We start from the raw sequence: 20,010 nt of genomic DNA on the forward strand, positions 1-20,010 counted from the left end.
TGGCCTTCTGTAGCTGACCAATGGTGATCTTGTCAGCACCAATTGTTTTTAAGTGCTTGCCTAGATCTAGTATTTATTATTATTTATACAAAATGACTGTATACACAGCAAACGAGATATCTATGCTGGATTTCGTATCACAGATCACTAGTCAAACACTTCCCAAGCATTTAGGACTGCGTGATGTATCGGCGAATTATGTGAGCAGATCCCAGTAAGGTGGCCTTCTGCAGCTGACCAATGGTCAACGCCAATTGCTTTTAAGTGCTTGCCTAGGTCTTTAGTGCCGAGTACCACTGGAACCACCTGCACTGGTTTATGCCAGAGTCTCTGCAATTCGATTCTCAAATCTTGATATCTGGTGACTTTTTCAAGTTGTTTCTCATTGATTCTGCTGTCACCAGGTATAGCAATGTCGACTCTCCACACTTTTTTTCTTTTCCACAATCGTGATATCCGGGGTATTGTGTTCCAAAACTTCCAAAACTTTATCAGTCTGTATTCGGAAATCCCACAGTAGTTTTGCATGCTCATTTACTACTACTACTACTACTACTACTACTACTACTACTACTACTACTACTACTATTATTATTATTATTATTATTATTATTATTATTATTATTATTATTATTATTATTATTATTATTATTATTATTCCTAAATCCCTGTTCTTATCAGTGTAAGGAGAGACACAACAGCAAATATATAGACAAGCTATAAATTATGGCTATAGTAGAAGTCTCATCCACACTATAAGGAAGGACTGAGGAACAGACTAATCAAAAGCAATAGATTAATATCAGAATTTAGGAAGAATTTATTCAAGCAGTTAAGAAGGAATAAGCAACCTTCTTCCTGATCCAGAGGATCCAATAGCCCATCAAGGGCCTGGAGGTAGTAAATTGCCTGAAACAGGTAATAAAATGCTCCATTAACTAATTCATCATGTGAATAAATTAATATAAATTAAATGAATTATAAAATCATAGATGTGGTGTTGGAAATTACCTTGGAGATCATCTAATCCAATTTCCTACTCAGTACAAGAATCAAATATTATAGCATATTCAACTAATGGCCATTGAGCCTCTGATGGCCATTAGTGAAGGACATTCTAAATTTCTTAAAGATTTTTTTTTCAATTATTGAGCACCTCTTATAGTTAGAATATTTCCCCCCCTAATTACCAGCTAAAATCGACATCCTTGTAATTTGAACCCATTCTTGCCTCCACTGCCCCCTCTATCTTCTGGAAGAACTCCAGAAGATTCTACATAACCCTTCTTCAGACACTTGATGACTGCTCACAGTCTTTTGTTCTCCAAGCTAAGTGTACCCAACAGCTTCAAATGTATTTCCTTATTCTTTTCTTTATCAACTACAGTGCTCAAAATGGACACAATATTTTTAGGGCAAGTGAACCAAGATATAGCACATATTGTATATAAGCAGGAGACCCTATACCATTTCAGATAGTCCAGTCTCTTCTTAAAAATCTTGTTCAGCTTATGATCACTAAGATATTCAGATTCTTTTCTCAAGCACCCCCTCCCCCCCATCTATACTAATGTGTTTGATTTTTCTTACCCAGATGAAGACATTTGTGTTTGTCTTTGCTAAAACTGAATTACTACAGTTGAACATAACACCTACTCAGCAAACACTCTCTGGAGCGTATTGTGTAGGCTTCTCCAAGAGCTCCACAGTGACTTTATTGCTAAGTATCCAGCAGCACTTTAAACTCACAAAAATGCCTCTCAGTTTAGATCCTAAAACACTTCCTGGGAAATAAGCTTAATTAGAAACAATGAGATTCCCATGGAAATGTGCCGGAATATTATTTCATTGCCAACATGATGCAGCTGAGAATTAAATCAGATGGCTTCTTGCGAACAGATGCTACGAAGGTTCATGATAATCACAATTTAAGGCATAATACACCCACACTGAAGCTTTAACGTTTTTATGTGATCTACATAATTGGTCACTTCCATGTAATATCAGAGTTCTGTCAGCAATAAGAATGCTCATATTCATGAGGAACAGCGGACACACAATTATCTTATAGAAAAGATGTCTGTTCATGATGATTCTTATTTACAAATTTAAAAACATGGCAAGTCCTTGTCCACATTAAATATCCACAACAAGAGCTTTCTGGATTTGAGATTGCTTATACCCTCTCAAGTCCTTCCTGTCAATGACTACTTCAGCTTCAACCACAACAATACACGAGCACACAATAGATTCAAACTTAAAGTGAACCACTCCAATCTCGATTGCAGAAAATATGACTTCAGTAACAGAGTTGTTAATGCCTGGAATGCACTACCTTACTCTGTGGTCTCATCCCAAAATCCCCAAAACTTTAACCTAAGACTGTCTACTGTTGACCTCAACCCCATTCCTAAGAGGTCTGTAAGGGGCGTGCATAAGAGCACCAGCGTCCCTGCCATCCCTGTCCTAATGCCTTATACATTATGCCTTATACACTGTAAGCCGCCCTGAGTCTTCGGAGAAGGGCGGGATATTTTTATTTATTTATTTATTTATTTATTATTTAAACTTATATACCGCCCTATCTCCCAAAGGACTCAGGGCGGTTTACAGGCATATAAAAACATCAATATACAAATTAAAATAATCATTAAAAGACTTATTCTAATGCCAATAATTAATAATACCAATTATTAAAAATAGAAATATAAATATTAAAATCAATTTAAAACCCCTCTAAATTTAAAAATCTAAGCCAGTCCTGCACAGATGAATAAATGAGTCTTGAGCTCGCGACGGAAGGTTCGAAGATCTGGAAGTTGACGGAGTCCTGGGGAGTTCGTTCCAGAGGCGGAGCCCCACAGAGAAGGCCCTTCCTGGGCCGCCAGACGACACTGCCTAGCTGACGGCACCCTGAGGAGTCCCTCCCTGTGAGAGCGCACGGGTCGGTGAGAGGTATCTGGTCGCAGTAGGCGGTCCCATAGATAACCCGGCCCTATGCCATGGAGCGCTTTAAAGGTGGTCACCAAAACCTTGAAGCGCACCCGAAGGCCACAGGTAGCCAGTGCAGCCTGCGCAGGATGGGTGTTATCGGGAGCCACGAGGGCTCCATCTATCACCCGCAGCCGCATTCTGGACTAACTGTAGCCTCCGGATGCCCTTCAAGGGAAGCCCCATGTAGAGAGCGTTGCAGTAATCCAGGCGAGACGTCACGAGAGCGTGAGTGACCGTGCATAGGGCCTCCCGGTCCAGAAAGGGGCGCAACTGGCGCACCAGGCGAACCTGGTAGAACGCTCTCCTGGAGACGGCCGTCAAGTGATCTTCTAGAGACAGCCGGTCATCCCGGAGGACGCTGTTGCGCACCCTCTCCATCGGGGCCAATGACTCGCCACCGATGGTTAGCTGCGGATTTAGCTGACTGTACCGGGATGCCGGCATCCACAGCCACTCTGTCTTGGAGGGATTGAGCTTGAGCCTGTTTCTCCCCATCCAGAATGTAAACAAAAAAAAAAAAAATGTTCCCTTTAATTGTGTTCATTTTATGTATTCAATTCATGCTTAGACTTATATATATTCCTTAATATGTATTTGACTAAATCAATCAATCAGTGGGATGATTAGGCAAGTTACCATATATAGCAACTTCATGAATGCCTGAGGTCTTCAGGCCCTGCTGTGTTTATGCCAAACATTCCACTATTGGTTATTGCCCACTGAATGGTTTTGCTGCTTTCTGGAAGGATCAGGATGATTCACAGACATTGTCTCTTCCTTCTGGTCCTGATGTGAATGGTTGATCAGGTTTATTTATACTTCTCTGTTTCTTAGGCAACAATCTATATGATGGCCTGTGGCACTCGGTTAACATCAATGCCAGAAGACATCGCATCACCTTAACTCTTGATAATGATGTAGCATCGGCTGTTCATGCTACCACCGTTTCACAGATTTATTCAGGGCATAGCTATTATTTTGGAGGTAAGCTGGCTTCCCCTGTAATTGCAATACACTATTACATTTACTTTCTTTGGTTTTTTAAAAAAAAAAAACTATCATGTTTTAAGATTATTTTTGTTAATAAGAAATTATATTGCTTCCTGAAAGGTTAAGGGAAAAAAAATATTTATCTTACTACCTGTCTGTCTATCTTATTTCTACACTGTTAAACTTTGAGTGGCTTCACAGGTTAAAAACAGAGTATTTTTTTTTATGAAATACAAAACAAAGCCTAACATATAATCAGCTTATCGTGGGAAGCCACCAAAACATAGGTGGAATAACCCCATGCACCCACCACTAAAAGGAGAGGCCCCATCTCAGGGGTGAAATGCTCCCAGTTCTGACTGGATCTCCTGATCTGGTAGTGATGGTGGAGCAAAGCTTCGCCCACTCGCCTGGGTGTCATTACTTCCTGGTTTTAATCAGGAAGTAATGTGTTTTTTGCCTTCTGTGCATGCGCAGAAGGTTTTGTGCATGTGCAGAAGGTTTGCGTGCGCAGCGTGTGCACTTCCAAACTGGTAAGGACGGTAAGTAGATTTCACCCCTGCCCCATCTCCATGTATGTGTGTGTGTTCGTACTGATGGTTGCCAGCCAATAAGATAGTAAACTGGCTGCCTGCCACACTCCAGAGGTATACAGACTCAGTCAGAACTTTTTAGAAGCAAAGAGTCCTTTTTTACCTATAAAGATGATAAATGTAATGCAGTAAAGGCTTGGAGACCAGGAATCCAATAAACAAACAACAAATCCAAGGGAAAAGATGAGAAACACAGTGAAGTGGAATCAAGAGTCCCTGGCACAACAGCATGATAAGGTAAACACAACAGAACTGAGGTTTGAAAGGTTGTTCTCAGTTTTTTCTCAAGGGGAGTAATATCAATAAATCACCTATGCTAAGCCTCCTTCCAATGCATGTTATTCCTCAGAGTCTATTTCTTGGCTGACCTCTCTGGTCTGTGGTAGGTCAGTCCTCTGCCTTCAGATCCTTAAGGCCTGCTTCGGTTTGGGGCTAGATGGATGAACCTCAGAGTCAGAGAAGTTTCAGTGGGTGCAGGCAGGAATCCAGGGCCTTGCTGGATCTGCCTCAGCTGGAGTGGAGTCTGGGCTCCAATTCAGCTAGGATCAACTCCTCCAGAAATGTTATCTCTAGAAGGTCATGGGCAGTGGTGAAATCCAATTTTTTTTACTACCAGTTCTATGGGTGTGGCTTGGTGGTGTGGCTTGGTTCCCACCCCACTCCTGGGGGAAGGATATTGCAAAATCTCCATTCCCACCCTACTCTGCGGCTAGCCAGGGTATTTGCCGGTTCTCTGAACTGCTCAAAATTTCCACTACTGGTTCTTCAGAACCTGCAGTACCTTCTGGATTTCACCCCTGGTCATGGGTCTTTTTTAGACATAGCAATTTAAAGTTAAGGAAGTTTTAAATTTAGCTGCTTTTATCTAAAAATATACATAAAATAAAGTAAAATAATAAAATATTTGTGCAGCTTTGTGAGATTTGGTGTGTTTCTGTAGTGTTTCACTCTAACTACAGAAACACACAAAATCTCACAAAGCTGTATGTGGCATTTTGTATCTGTTTGTGTGAGTGAGTCAGTTGTGTTGTGTGTGTATAAAGTGTGCAAGTTGGTTTTTGGGCTTTTTGTGGCTGTGTGAGGTTCCTACTTGTTGCAGGGGCCATTTTGGGTGAAGTTCAACTGCTTTTACATTGTGTGTGAGTCAGTTGTGTTGTGTTGTGTTGTGGTATGTGTCTGTGTAAAGTGTGAAAGTTGTCTTTTGGTACCTCTTATTCTTTTGTGTACTTTATTATTTTTATTATTTATTGTTGTTGGCCACACCCTCCCAGTCACCTGACCACCAAACCATACCCACCAATTAAGCCATGCCCACAGAACCGGTAGGGAAAACTTTTAGATTTCACCCCTGGTAAAGACTATAGGAGAGAGGAAATCCTTTAAGTATGCCGATCCTATTTCATGTAGGACTGGTTATCACTTATAAATGTTGGGGGTGGGGGCTTCAACTGTTAAAAACAGCAGCAATATAAAGAGAATCCAAAATATGTCAAACACCCCTCCCCCTATGAAAATGTGTTAGCTTTCTATAAAACTGGAATAGTTAAAATGAACTCTGTGAATCCATCTCTCCTGCAGATCACCAAGTTTCGTCCATTTTTTAATGACAGAGACATTCTGTTAATGTTTGAATGAAAGTATATCTAATTTTGTATTTTCAAGCTCATACTTAGCTATCATGTATCATTGTGTGCTGTCAAACATAATTACAACTCAAATTTTGCTTAAAATGTGGTTGCTATTTTTTTTTTTAAAAAAAGGGGAAACCTTAGGGAAAACTTATGCATTCTTGAAGCTAATGTGCAAAATTCATTGTGTTAGGGAAATTGTTTACAAAAACTTACTTTAGACAAAATTACAAAGCAAAACGCATGCCTGGGGAAATGTGCACCAAATGCCTACCAGTCAGCACAAGAAAGTTCTTCTGATCTGAAGAAATAAAGGTGATAAGGCCATAAAACTGAACAAATATAGAAGAAAAATAGGCTGGTGTGTGTGTTTGTGCATGTGTGTGTGAAAGAGGGGTGGGGGAAGGGAAGGGATCAACATACTTGCCCATCACTATATCTCTAGAAATAGATGAAGTGCATGAGCACCACAACCTCACTTTTTCTCAGCCAAGAACATTCCTTTCTGGCCAGTATTTTTTGTTGGCTGAGAAAAAATGAGGTTGTTTTCCTCTTAGCCAATTTCATTTCAAGAGCTTTATGGGGACAGTCTTTGCAAGACCCTTTGGCCTTATAGATTTAAAAACATCAATAAGAAATAACTTCTTCTCTAAGTCTTCCTACTTCAAAAGGATTCTGATAAGGTTTTCACTGGTATTTCCGAATCATCCTTTTCCCCTAAAAGACTTTATGAACCTACCTTGTGCTTTTAAAAGCAAGTACCATTCAATGATGTGTTATCTTTATTGACTGGCAGCCACAAAGTTTGTCCACTTGAGAATCAAAGATTTTGCATGTGTTAAGATACATACATCAGGGTTTGCATGCATTAAGATATACATATATCAGTTATGGAGGTCTGAGCTGGGAGGTGTCAGCCTTCTAGGTACACCAGAATAGGAAACCAAAGCCAAGCAGGCTAATATTAGTTATATCACAAGTTTACATAACAGAATCTTGTAGATCACATTTGTGCTTCTTCCCTCTCTTTATTTTTGTGAGAACTAAAGGGGGTCAAGCTGAAACCCTTTCTCAAATTACTGTACATCTTTGGACTCAGGTTGTTTTCATTTGACCGTTGTCTTTGTAGCAGGTTTTCCTGCCCCTATAGTCGGTGGGTAGAGGTCATTCCCTCTACCCCCTATAGGACCAATGACACAAGCAGTGGTTAACTCCTCTTTCCTATTTGCCACTTGCATCCATTCTGATCTCTTACATCCATTCTGAGCAACACAACTTACATATTTCACAGTGACTATTTTTCACAAAGAAAGAAACTTACATCCAGCTGCTAATGGTCTTTAGTGTGCTGCAGCAGAACAGTGAAGAGTCTTCAAGTGGCACTCTGTAGCACTATAAACTTATTTTTCATTTCCATTGCCTTCTATTCATCAGACTGCTTTATAGATTGAATTTTCTATCGCCATTAACAGCTTGGCGAGAGTGAACTTCCTAAATTTTTAACATCTTACAGCATGTCTTGATCGGGTCATCTGAAGGTTTGTGATGCCTATACCGATTAGGGATGGACCCCTTTTCTGCCATTTATTACTTCTTCTCCATGAGATACTCGCCTATTGACCTCCTTCGACTGCGAGGTTCCCCCGCCTCGCAGGAATGGCCCTCCAAGTTATCGAGGGCCTACCTCAACGAAGGGTTTTGGGACCCAGAGAGGTGGCATGCTGCTAAGAAGAATGTATGGGGTTTTTTAAATAGATTTTTAAACAAGGGTTTTTTAAAGGGGGGGGAGGGATAAGACGGGTGGGGGGGAGAACCCGTCGGGGAGGGATCCAGCCCCAGCGCCTGTTCGCGGCACTACTACATCTGGTCTGAAGGCAGGGGGGGTTTTGTTCCAGGACTAGAGGGTGGTTCAATCTGTACGGTAAGTGGGAGAGGCAAATATGGCGGAGGGGGGGGCGTATCGATTGTGGGAAGCACGTGCTCGATGTCTGAAAGCGATCACGTGCTCCGGCCCCTTAATCCCTACCCGTTCCTCGGGCGGCCGTGATCCTCAGAGCCTGGATCTTCGGTTGATGTTATGTAATGCCCGGTCCGTGGTAAATAAAGCCCCCTTGATTTGCGATCTTATTCAGGGGGAGTCCGCGGACCTTATGGGCATTACGGAGACCTGGTTGGGGCCAGAGGGGGGGTTCCCCTCGTTGAACTGTGCCCCCCAGGTTTCCGAGCATTCCATCAGCCGAGGGCCCAGGGTAGGGGTGGAGGGGTGGCGGTTGTCATTAAGGAAGATCTAGAGCCGAGGGAGGCCACTGTTCCTCAGATTGCCCGCTGTGAATCCTCTATGTGAGGTGGGGCCATAGGAATCAGTTGGGCTTGCTGATCACGTACCTGGCTCCTTGCTGCGTGACCACAGCCCTGCCCGAGCTGCTGGAGTTATTTGCCACTGTGGCAGTTGAGACCCCCAGACTTATAGTCATGGGGATTTCAACTGCCATCAGCTGGCTTATCATCGACTGCAGCTCGGGAGTTCCAGGCTTCCATGACGGCCTTGGACCTGATTCGAGTAAATGATGGCCCTACGCACATGGGGGGAGGCACGCTGGATCTGATTTATATCTCTGGTCAGTGGTTAAATGATCTGATACTAGACGATTTAGTAACAGAACCAATGTCATGGTCCGATCATTTTCTCCTTCGCCTAGACTTCCGAACCGCCACCCACCATCGCAGGGAGACGGAACCTACACGTTGGTTCCGTCCCAGGCGCCTGATGGACCCTGAGAGGTTCCTGACGGAGCTTGGGCCATTCCCTGAGGATCTGGCCCACGGCACGACTGAGGAACTAGTTGCGGCCTGGGAACAGGCCGCGGCTGGGGCCTTGGACCGTGTCGTGCCTTTGCGGCCTCTGACCCGGCGCAGATCTCGTCCGGCCCCTTGGTTCTCCGAGGGGCTGAGGGAGATGAAACGCCGGAGAAGACGCCTAGAGAGTACTTGGAGGTCCAGTCGTTCTGAAGCTGATCGGACACTAGTTAGGTCCTATTCTAGGACCTACCTAGTGGCAATGAGGGAGGCGAGGCGTTCCTACGCCCCCACCCTCATTGCGTCGGCAGATAACCGCCCGGCCGCCCTGTTTCGGGTGACCCGCTCCCTCCTTCATCAGGAGGTGCGGGATGACCCTTTACAGGGGCGTGCCGAGGAGTTTAGTGGTTATCTATACGACAAAATCGCTCAGCTCCGGGATGGTCTGGACCGAAATTGGGATGATCCAAGCGAGGGAGAGGAGGCACGCCTTGTTGAGTCTGTTTGGGATGAATTTGACCCTGTGGCTCCCGAGGACGTGGACAGGTTGTTGGGAGGCTCACGCCACCACATGTTTACTGGATCCGTGTCCCTCCTGGCTGGTGCTGGCCACTCAGGAGGTGACACGAGGCTGGCTCCAGAGGATTACAAATGCTTCTTTGTTGGAAGGGGTTTTCCCTGCCGTCTTGAAAGAGGCGGTGGTGAGACCCCTCCTTAAGAAGCCCTCTTTGGACCCGGCTATTTTGGGAAATTATCGGCCAGTCTCCAACCTTCGCTTTGTTGCGAAGGTTGTAGAGAGTGCTGTGGCGCGTCAGCTACCCCAATACCTGGAAGAATCCGTCTATCTAGACCCGTTCCAGTCCGGCTTCCGACCCGGTTACAGCACGGAGACAGCTTTGGTCGCATTGGGGTTATTCCTCTGCCCTGGTCCTATTAGACCTCTCAGCGGCTTTTGATACCATCGACCATGGTATCTTGCTGCGCCGGTTGGGGGGATTGGGAGTGGGAGGCACCGTTTATCGGTGGTTCTCCTCCTATCTCTCCGACCGGTCGCAGACGGTGTTGACAGGGGGGCAGAGGTCGACCGCGAGGGCCCTCACTTGTGGGGTGCCGCAGGGGTCGATTCTCTCGCCCCTTCTGTTCAACATCTACATGAAGCCGTTGGGTGAGATCATCAGTGGCTTTGGGGTGAAGTACCATCAGTACGCTGATGACACTCAGCTGTACTTCTCCACCCCAGGTCACCCCAATGAAGTTGTTGAAGTGCTGTCCCGGTGTTTGGAAGCCGTACGGGTCTGGATGGGGAGAAACAGGCTCAAGCTCAATCCCTCCAAGACGGAGTGGCTGTGGATGCCGGCATCTCGATTCAGTCAGCTGCAGCTGCAGCTGACTGTTGGAGGCGAGTTATTGGCCCCAAAGGATAGGGTGCGCAACTTAGGTGTCCTCCTGGATGAGCGGCTGTCGTTTGAAGATCATTTGACGGCCGTCTCCAGGGGGGCCTTCCACCAGGTCCGCCTGGTTCGGCAGTTGCGCCCCTTCCTTGATCGGGATGCCTTGTGCACAGTCACTCACGCACTCGTTACCTCTCGCTTGGATTATTGTAATGCTCTCTACATGGGGCTCCCTTTGAAGTGCACTCGAAGGCTTCAGTTAGTCCAGAATGCAGCTGCGGGTGATAGAGGAGTGTCGCGTACCTCCCATGTAACACCTCTCCTCGCAGACTGCACTGGCTACCTGTGGCTTTTCGGGTGCACTTTAAGGTTTTGGTTATGACCTTTAAAGCGCTCCATGGCTTAGGGCCTGGGTACTTACGGGACCGTCTGCTGTTACCATATGCCTCCCACCGACCCGTACGCTCTCACAGAGAGGGACTTCTCAGGGTGCCGTCCGCCAAGCAGTGCCGGCTGGCGGCCCCCAGGGGAAGGTCCTTCTCTGTGGGGGCTCCCACACTCTGGAACGAACTTCCCCCGGGTCTGCGCCAAATACCTGACCTTCGGACCTTTCGCCGCGAACTGAAGACACACCTTTTTATTCGCGCGGGGCTGGCTTAAATTTTATGGATTTTATAGTTTTTATTATGAATTTTAAATGGGGTTTTAGTATCTATATTTTTAAATTTTTTAGGCAAATTATAATAAGTTTTTTAATCTTGCATTTTATATAATACTGTCTTGTCTGCTTTTATTTGCCTGTACACCGCCCTGAGTCCTTCGGGAGAAGGGCGGTATAAAAATTAAATAAATGAAATGAAATGAAATATGTCATGGTTCAAGAAACTTTTTTTTTTAGCTTTTAACTTTTCTTTCACGTTTGGACTAATATATTAAGGCTCCCAGATCCACATCACAAATGAGTTTTTGTCTAATGTTTCTAGGTTGGAAGCATGAGAATGGTACTTAGGCTTCAAATTTTGTTCCAAAATTTTGGAACTGACATTACAATAACTGATGCTACAATAGACATATTTATTATTTTTCATATATTTCTTCAGCAACTCTGTTCATTATCATTGGCTTTTAGATACTGTTTTTTTAAAAAAATCAGTAGATTTTACTTATGCCAAAGGACCAGTTTTGGGTTACTTAAATTCATATATCCATTCAGAGGAGCAGGAGTAAGTGGCAAAATAACAGACAAAGCATTCTATTGAGTATTGACTTGAAAAAGGATACTTTATAGGGAACTATACATTTTGGTACATTGTTTGTTCTCTAACAATATTTGTGTGAGATTTATACACTGATATAATCCTCTATCAGAGCAGATTGTAAATAGTTACTTCTTTGGAAGTAAATGTCTGATCCCCAAACACCATGAGGTATGCTACAATCTTTTTAGTAGGGCTTCCATTTACTGGATTAATTTATATTTTGGAAAATAAGATAATTTCCATCAGACTTTGCCCTAATTTTATTCCCAGAACAGCAGCCTGACAGGTAGTTTGTAACCAAAAGAGACTGACTAGCCAAAAATCACTCACTAAGTCATGGGAAGCCATGACTTAGAAATGACTTAAACCTCCTATCTCCAGTCACCCCAGCACTGGAAGATATAGGAGGCAAAATTCCATTTACTTTCCTCTTAAATTTTTGAGCAAATTTTGGAGACGAGTGAGTAGCCACCCCTCTCTCTTCCCCCTCCCCCGTTGCCATATTGATATTGATTAGGGATTCTTTGCTAATATTTCAACTAGAGATACAAGTTTGCTTTGTAGTAATAAAAGACAACTTGGTTTCCACTTTAAAATGTCTCTGTGTTTTAGGTTTATATAGAATAGAATAACAGAGTTGGAAGGGACCTTGGAGGTCTTCTAACCCCCTGCTTAGACAGAAAACCCTATAACATTTTGGACAAATGGTTATTCAATATCTTCTTAAAACGTCCAGTGTTGGAGCATTCACAACTTCTGGAGGCAAGTTGTTCCACTGATTAATTGTTCTAATTGTCAGGAATTTTTTCTCCTTAGTTCTAGGTTGCTCCTCTCCTTGATTAGTTTACATCCATTGCTTCTTGTTCTGCCCTCAGGTGCTTTGGTGCAGGGGTCACCAACCTTTCAGACCTCAGGGTCCACTAAATTCATAATTTTAAATCCCTTGGACCACTAATATGATCTGCCTAATGACCGACTGGGTGGGTGCGGCTAGGTGCTCAAGTGACTGGGTGGGCATGGCCAACTCAATGTCACTGTCATCGAAGGGCACCTTACTGGTCTCTACTCACCCCTCCCCTCCCAGCCACTCTTCGTCTGCCCACCCAGGCTCCTTAGGGCCCCAACAGGAAGCAGTTGTTGGAGTTAAGCAGCCACCATGAGAAAGAGTTGGCAAAACAGCTGGCTCAGTTCAAACTGGATCTGACTGAGAAGGAGGCTCAGCACAAGCACCTCACTGAGGACTACGAGCATAGGGTTTCCAAACAGAGGGAAGACCTGCAGGAGTGCAAGGCCAGGTACCAGCACCTGGAGGCTCAGCAGGCTGAGATGGTCAGCCAATTCCAAGCCATGATACAGTCCCACTGGAATAAGGCCCTCCAGTTCTTCACCACCCAGGAGCGTTTCCCTTCAGCCTTTATCCAAAGCTCCGCACCAGAAGGCTGAAGCAGACCCCAAGTCAGAATTTCTGCCCCTCCTCCGACCTACACAAAAAGACCCCAAAGGGGGAGACTCTCTGCAGCAATAGAATGTTCATTGCACGTATCCAGCCCAGGGGCCATCATTTGAGGACCTCTGATTTAGTGCAATATAAAAAATGCAAATAATTTTTCTGCGGACCACCAAAATTTTCTTGTAGACCATCAATGGTCCATGGACCACCAGTTGGTGACTACTGCTTTGGAGAATAGCTTGATTCCCTCTTTTTTGTGGCGGCCCCTGAGATATTGGAACACTACTATCCTGTCACCCCTAGTCCTTCTTTTCATCAAACTTGACATACCCAATTCCAGCAACTGTTCTTTATATGTTTCAGCCTCCAGTCCCCTAATAATCTTTGTTGCTCTTCTCTGCACTCTTTCTAGAGTCTCAACATCTTTTTTACATCATGGCGACCAAAACTGGATGCAGTATTCCAAGTGTGGCCTTACCAAGGCATTATAAAGTAGTATTAACACTTCATGCAATCATGATTCTATCCCTCTGTTTATTCAGCCCAGAATTGTGTTGGCTTTTTTGGCAGCTGCAGCAGACTGCTGGCTCATATGAAAGTTCCTATGATTATAATCAGGAAAGGTGGTGATAGTGATGTCATAATGTATATGATTCACAAGCATTTTGCATTTGGCTACATTTAGGCCCGTAAAATATTTTTGCAGATTCAAAACCATCTTCCATTCTCAAATGCAATAACCAGCTGTGGCTTTCTGTGGAATCTTTAAGGTTTGGAATTATGGCTTTGAAAACAGATTACTTCAATTTCTCAATAAGCATGTAACATTGATCACAGCATTGGCAAGCCCTGAGTGCATTTTTGTTGGTATTTTTGTTTTTTGTAAAAATCATTCTACCAGGTTTCTTTTAACCTCATTTTTGGTACTATACTAAAAAGGATAGAAAAAAGTTTGGCACTGTTTAACACTGTTTGCTCAGAGGATTGCTTATATATGTGAAGTTATTTCTTATAGAACCTCTTCTCAGGGTACAGTAGTATTATAGAATTCATTTCAGTCTGATCTTTGCACTGCTGATATTTCAAAGAGTTTACTCTATGCTCTCTGATTATATCCAGGGTGCACAATGCTATTGGATGACATTTTCATTTTCCCTCTATGCATCTCTCTCTCCACCCCCCCTCTCTTTCTAAGCATAATGATAGGTTTAGTCCAGATGCTGATATAGCTTCAACAAGCTGTCATAAAGCTCAGCGTAATTCAAACACCATCTTGGTAAAAAAAAAAAAAAAAGTTGGCCCCGGATTTCTAAAGCCGAACTTGTCATGAAGTTGACACTAGAATTAACATAATAATAACAGAGTTGGAAGGGACCTTGGAGGTCTTCTAGTCCAATCCTCTGCCCAGGCAGGAAACCCTACACCATTTCAGACAAATGGCTATCCAACATTTTCTTAAAAATTTCCAGTGTTGGAGCATTCACAACTTCTGCAGGCAAGTTGTTCCACTTATTAATTGTTCTAACTGTCAGGAAATTTCCCCTTAGTTCTAGGTTGCTTCTCTCCTTGATTAGTTTCCACCCATTGCTTCTTGTCCTGCCTTCAGGTGCTTTGGAGAATAGCTTGACTGCCTCTTCTTTGTGGCAGCCCCTGAGATATTGGAACACTGCTATCATGTCTCCCCTAGTCCTTCTTTTCATTAAACTAGACATACCCAGTTCCTGCAACTGTTCTTCATATGTTTTAGTCTCCAGTCCCCTAATTATCTTTGTTGCTCTTCTCTGCACTCTTTCTAGAGTCTCAATATCTTTTTTACATTGTGGCGACCAAAACTGAATGCAGTATTCCAAGTGTGGCCTTACCAAGACATTATAAAGTGGTATTAACACTCCATGTGATCTTGATTCTATCCCTCTGTTTATGCAGCCTAGAACTGTGTTGGCTTTTTTGGCAGCTGCTGCACACTGCTGGCTCATATCTAAATGGTTGTCCACTAGGACTCCAAGATCCGTCTCACAGTTACTACTATTGAGCAAGGTACCACATATACGGTACCTGTCCATTTTGGATTTTTTGCCTAAATGTAGAACCTTACTTTTTTTACTGTTGAATTTCATTTTGTTAGCTAGCGCCCAATATTCAAATCTGTCAAGATCCTTCTGTAACTTGAGCCTATCTTCTGGAGTGCTAGCTATTCCTGCCAGCTTGGTGTCATCTGCAAATTTGATGAATTCCCCATCTATCCCCTTGTCCAAGTCATTGATGAAGATGTTGAAGAGTACTGGGCCTAAAACAGCCTTGGGGTACTCCACTGCATACTTCCCTCCATGTGGTTGTAGTTCCATTGAGGACTACATGTTGAGTGCGGTTGGTCAGCCATTTACGAATTCATCTGGTGGTATAAATGTCTCTAACCCACATTTTTCTACTTTATCTAATAGTAGGTTATGGTCTACTTTATCAAATGCTTTACTGAAGTCCAAGTAAATTATATCGACAGCATTCCTCTGGTCCACTAATTTTGTATTTTGTCAAAGAATGCAATGAGATTAGTCTGGCATGATCTGTTTTTGACAAACCCATGTTGGCTTTTGATTATTACTTTGTCTGCTTCTAGGTGTTCAATGATTCGTTGCTTGATTATCTTTTCCAGAATCTTCCCTGGTATTGAGGTCAGGCTGATAGGTCTGTAGTTTCCTGGATCTGGTTTTGTGGTGCTGTTTTTGATAGGTTGGATTGTTTTTTCCTTTTTGAAGATGGGAACTACATCAGCTCTTTTTCAGTCCTCTGGCAGTTCCCCTGTGCTCCAGGATCTTTGAAAGATATAGTTCAGTGGTTCTGAGATCTTGTCTGCCAGTTCCTTCAGAACCCTGGGGTGTAATCCATCTGGTCCTGGTGATTTGAACTCGTCTAGGGTAGACAGTGTTCACTTACCATTTTCTTCCCTATTTTAACTTGTGTTCCTAATCTGTTTTCTGTGGTGCTGTTTTTGATAGGTTGGATTGTTTTTTCCTTTTGTGTAAAGACAGATGCAAAAAATGAGTTAAATAGATCTGCTTTCTCCCTGTTGCTTGTCACCTTCTTGCCACTTTCTCCCAGCAATGGGCCAATTGTTTCCTTGACTTTTTTCTTGTTTTAAACATGTTGGAAGAAGCTTTTTTTGTTATTTTTTACTTTTGTTGCTAGTAATTGTAATAATTGTTACTTTATTGTTGCTCTGGAATAATTTTAAGAGGTTACTAGCTGAGCATCTTGGGAGTAGGGGTTCTGCTTGGTCTGTGACCACTTAATTGAGCTCACCAAGTCATATACTATGTCTCCAAGACTTTGCGGAAACTTTAGGTTATATCAAAAATAGATGGTTTTGAGAGTATACTACTCCTACAGTAGACTAGCAGATAAGCATTCAGCTAAACTAGTCACTAATTGTAAGATAAGGTATAACTTGGCATTTTAATATATTCTCAGTAAAGGCTATTGCATTGTAACTTGTCTTTACCTCATCCATGCTCTAAGGTGAATTATTATTATTATGGTTCATTATACAATCAGCCAGATGTGGTTGTTATTATCATTCTTCTGTTGCTGTTGTCTTCACTGACAAGTGTTTTTTTTTCCTCTTCCATTTATTAGCTTACTTATGTCACTCCTTATTTCCCAACCTGTGGTTTTAACCTCTTAGCCTTTTCTATTTCCTTGTTATGTTTTTCTTTGGCACGTCTCACAAATTTATGTTGATATTTGGTTTTTATTATATTTTATTACTGTGGATTCATATTTGGTATTTTTGCTGTAGAAGGCGCTAGGTTGGAGTGGATTATGTACTCCAGAAAGAAACTGACAAAGGAACGACTGGAGAGATAAAGGACAAATAAATGAAATAAGATAAAGGAGATGATCAGGGGACAAGAAAAAAAGAAAGAAAGCAATAAGCTGCCATGATCTCCAAAAGTTCCTGGCATGAGTACCAAACAGCTCCTCCAATAGCAGAAACTCCATCAGACTTTAAAAACTGGTTTTCTTCCATCCTTTATAATAGTGCCCAGCAGTAAATTGAATCTTTTCATGTCTATTAATCGAGTTTTATTTTTGTTAATAATCAGCACATCTATTCTCATTATAAAGTAAAACTAATTATAGTGTGATAATTGTTGTGCTTATGCTGCTTCTATAATTGCAAAAGTAAAATGAGCGAGAGAGTATTTTAATGGGGATTTTTGATAACTTTAGTAAACAAACGGGGTCTTAAGATCAATGTTCAGGATTCTCTCTCAGCCCAAGTCACCTCACAGGGTTGTTGTGGGGAAAATAGGAGGAGGAAGGAGTATTATGTATGTTTCCCACCTGGAGTTGCTTATAAAAAAATTAAGAAAGGCAGAATGAAATATAAAATAAAAATAAATAAAATAGACCCAAGCGCTCCTTAAGAAGCTCTCTTAATAAGGTAAAGAATATTTTATAATCAGAAAATACCTAAACCTATTTCTCTGCATAAGATCCTAAAAATGTACAGTCACAGTAGATCATATATTTGGGTCGAAGGGTGAATGCTTTGCCTTGATATACTACAACCTTTTAATTTATGAACAGATATCTTAAGTAGATTGTATCATGTAGCTCCAATCCATGGGATCCCTCTGAAGACAGCAAAAAACATACTTTTAGCTCAAACTCATACTTCTTTTTCATGTTAAAAAAGAATGAAGTTTGAACTTGTCCCAATATCTATCTTCTATCCCCATTATTAGCTATTTTCTTTGGAGGATGTTTCAATTTATGTCTATAGAATTGGAAACTTAAATGCTCACGTTGAGCAAGCAATGAAAACACTAAAAATAATTAGACTTTCTTTCTATGAATCCCCAAACAAATAAATTATCATTTAAGTATTCTTCATCTCACTGCTTTTCTACCTTCTTTGTCCCACAGGGTGCCCTGACAATTTTACCGATTCAAAATGTTCAAATCCCATTATGGCTTTTCAAGGTTGCATGAGGCTCATCTTTATTGATAACCAGCCCAAGGACCTCACTTTAGTTCAGCAAGGCTCCCTGGGGAATTACAGTGATTTGCGCATTGATATCTGTGCCATCAAAGACAGGTAATTATTCTCCTTTTCCTTTGTCTTGTTGTTTTCTTTCAGCTAAGTGGTTTATAAGTGCGGTTTTGCTAGATCTGGAAATTTGAATATGCTATCATTATTAATATTAAGTTTAACAGAGTTGCTACTGCAAAACATCACTTCAAAGCTACGATAAATTGTGTGAAATGCTTGCGCTCTCTCGCTCTCTCTCTCACTGGCAGTTCGTGAAAGATGGAATATGCAAATTAAACAGTGCTGTAGATTTGGGCAAGAATTAAATTATATACCCAAAGCACATTTGACAGCTTTAAACTTTAAATAAACAGCAAAGCCATTGTATGAACGATCTAAATATGCCGCCTTCTCAACTAGTTTTATTTGAATAAATTCTGGGTTCCAAAATGCTGTAGTGAACACTGGATATTTTTTTTTTAATAGAAGCAGAATAAAGTAATATTGATCTTGCTAGAAATCAAATTATTTCAGAAATCATCCTGAGGACCAGGCTGAAACACAAAAACCAAGGATTCAGTCTTAATTCACTGTCCCAGCATTGTTGCTAGTAACAAAGAAGAACTGTCTCTGTGTAATAAGGCAGAGAAGTTTTAGGTAACTTAGTTATTTACTTTTAGTTCATGAATGGCAAAGATACTGATATATAGCAATTAGTCTAGAATTGCAGCTAACACTTATTTACTGGTTTGCTCTGTTTTTTGAGAAGTTAATGTATATGTGAAGCTTCTGTTATTGTGTACAATCACCAGGTTTGATTTAAAAATACATTTTAATTTTAAAAAATGAAACGAGAAACTAGCATCCTAGAGAATGTAAAGTATCAGATTCCAACATGGACTTTGTTCCTAAGAATTCCTCTGGAACTTACAGTACAGATTCTATTTCCATTCTTTGAAATGAAAAAGGCAAATCATTGTGCTTTGCTACCATTCTAGAAAGACAATCTCAAAACAAAGCATTAGGGATGCTTACTGTAGCTTCCCCCACCCCCAATATGATTTTAGACTAGATTTTTTTTAAATTTTTATTAGCCTGGATCTCATGCTCCATGGTTAACTTGTCCAGGCTCCATTAGTTTGGGAACAGCCCCTTGCATAAAGGAAATATGCATAAAAGCAGCTACTGTAACACTTTTAGTTGTATATGCAAAAACCTTTTCAGCACTGTTTGCAAAAATGTTTCTTTGCACCCAGTGTGGAATGTCCTTACTATGCCTGAAAGTCTTTTAAGGTTGGTCATCTTTGGTGCATACTTCAGGGAATTCTGCCTTTGAAGCACTAGCCTGGTAGAGGAACATGAGCAACATTGCTGCTACACTTTGATAAATATTCATCATCATCACAAATAAAGATAATCATGCTAATACAAATCTCTTAACATGAACGGTCTGTCTGTCTGTCTGTCTGTCTGTCTGTCTATCTATCTATCTATCATCTATCTGTCATTATCTATCTATCTGTCATCTCTCTCTCTCATCACTGAAGATGTCAATAGTCTTATCATCTCTATCTACCTATCAGCTATTTATTTTCTGTCTATCTACTGTCTGTCTGTCTATCATCTATCTATCTATCTATCTATCTATCTATCTATCTATCTATCTATCTATCTATATATCTATCTATCTATCTTCTATCTATCTATCTCTGAAAATGTCAATGGTACTTTGACTCAATGATTCCTCCATCAAACCATCTCAGTGAGAGCAGTTGTGTAAACTGAACCAGGTTTCTGTTTCAAAGCAATAGAATGAAACAGATGACTCCAAAGCCCTTCACACAGTTCCAAAATGCTCCATAGATCCAAAAGGT

The 20,010-nt window shown here is 41.8% G+C and overlaps 1 protein-coding gene across 1 annotated transcript in view; it reads left to right on the forward strand.

Annotated features, from left to right (window-relative positions):
• The window catches only part of CNTNAP5 (contactin associated protein family member 5), a 472,018-nt gene that overhangs the window by 265,489 nt on the left and 186,519 nt on the right, over window positions 1-20,010 (forward strand). The window contains exons 9-10 of the mRNA XM_058195711.1: window positions 3,829-3,978; window positions 18,031-18,202. Of these exons, the coding sequence (XP_058051694.1) occupies window positions 3,829-3,978; window positions 18,031-18,202 (322 nt within the window). The remainder of the gene's footprint in view (window positions 1-3,828; window positions 3,979-18,030; window positions 18,203-20,010) is intronic.

Source organism: Ahaetulla prasina, chromosome 1 (assembly GCF_028640845.1).
Source record: "Ahaetulla prasina isolate Xishuangbanna chromosome 1, ASM2864084v1, whole genome shotgun sequence".
NCBI lineage: Eukaryota > Metazoa > Chordata > Lepidosauria > Squamata > Colubridae > Ahaetulla > Ahaetulla prasina.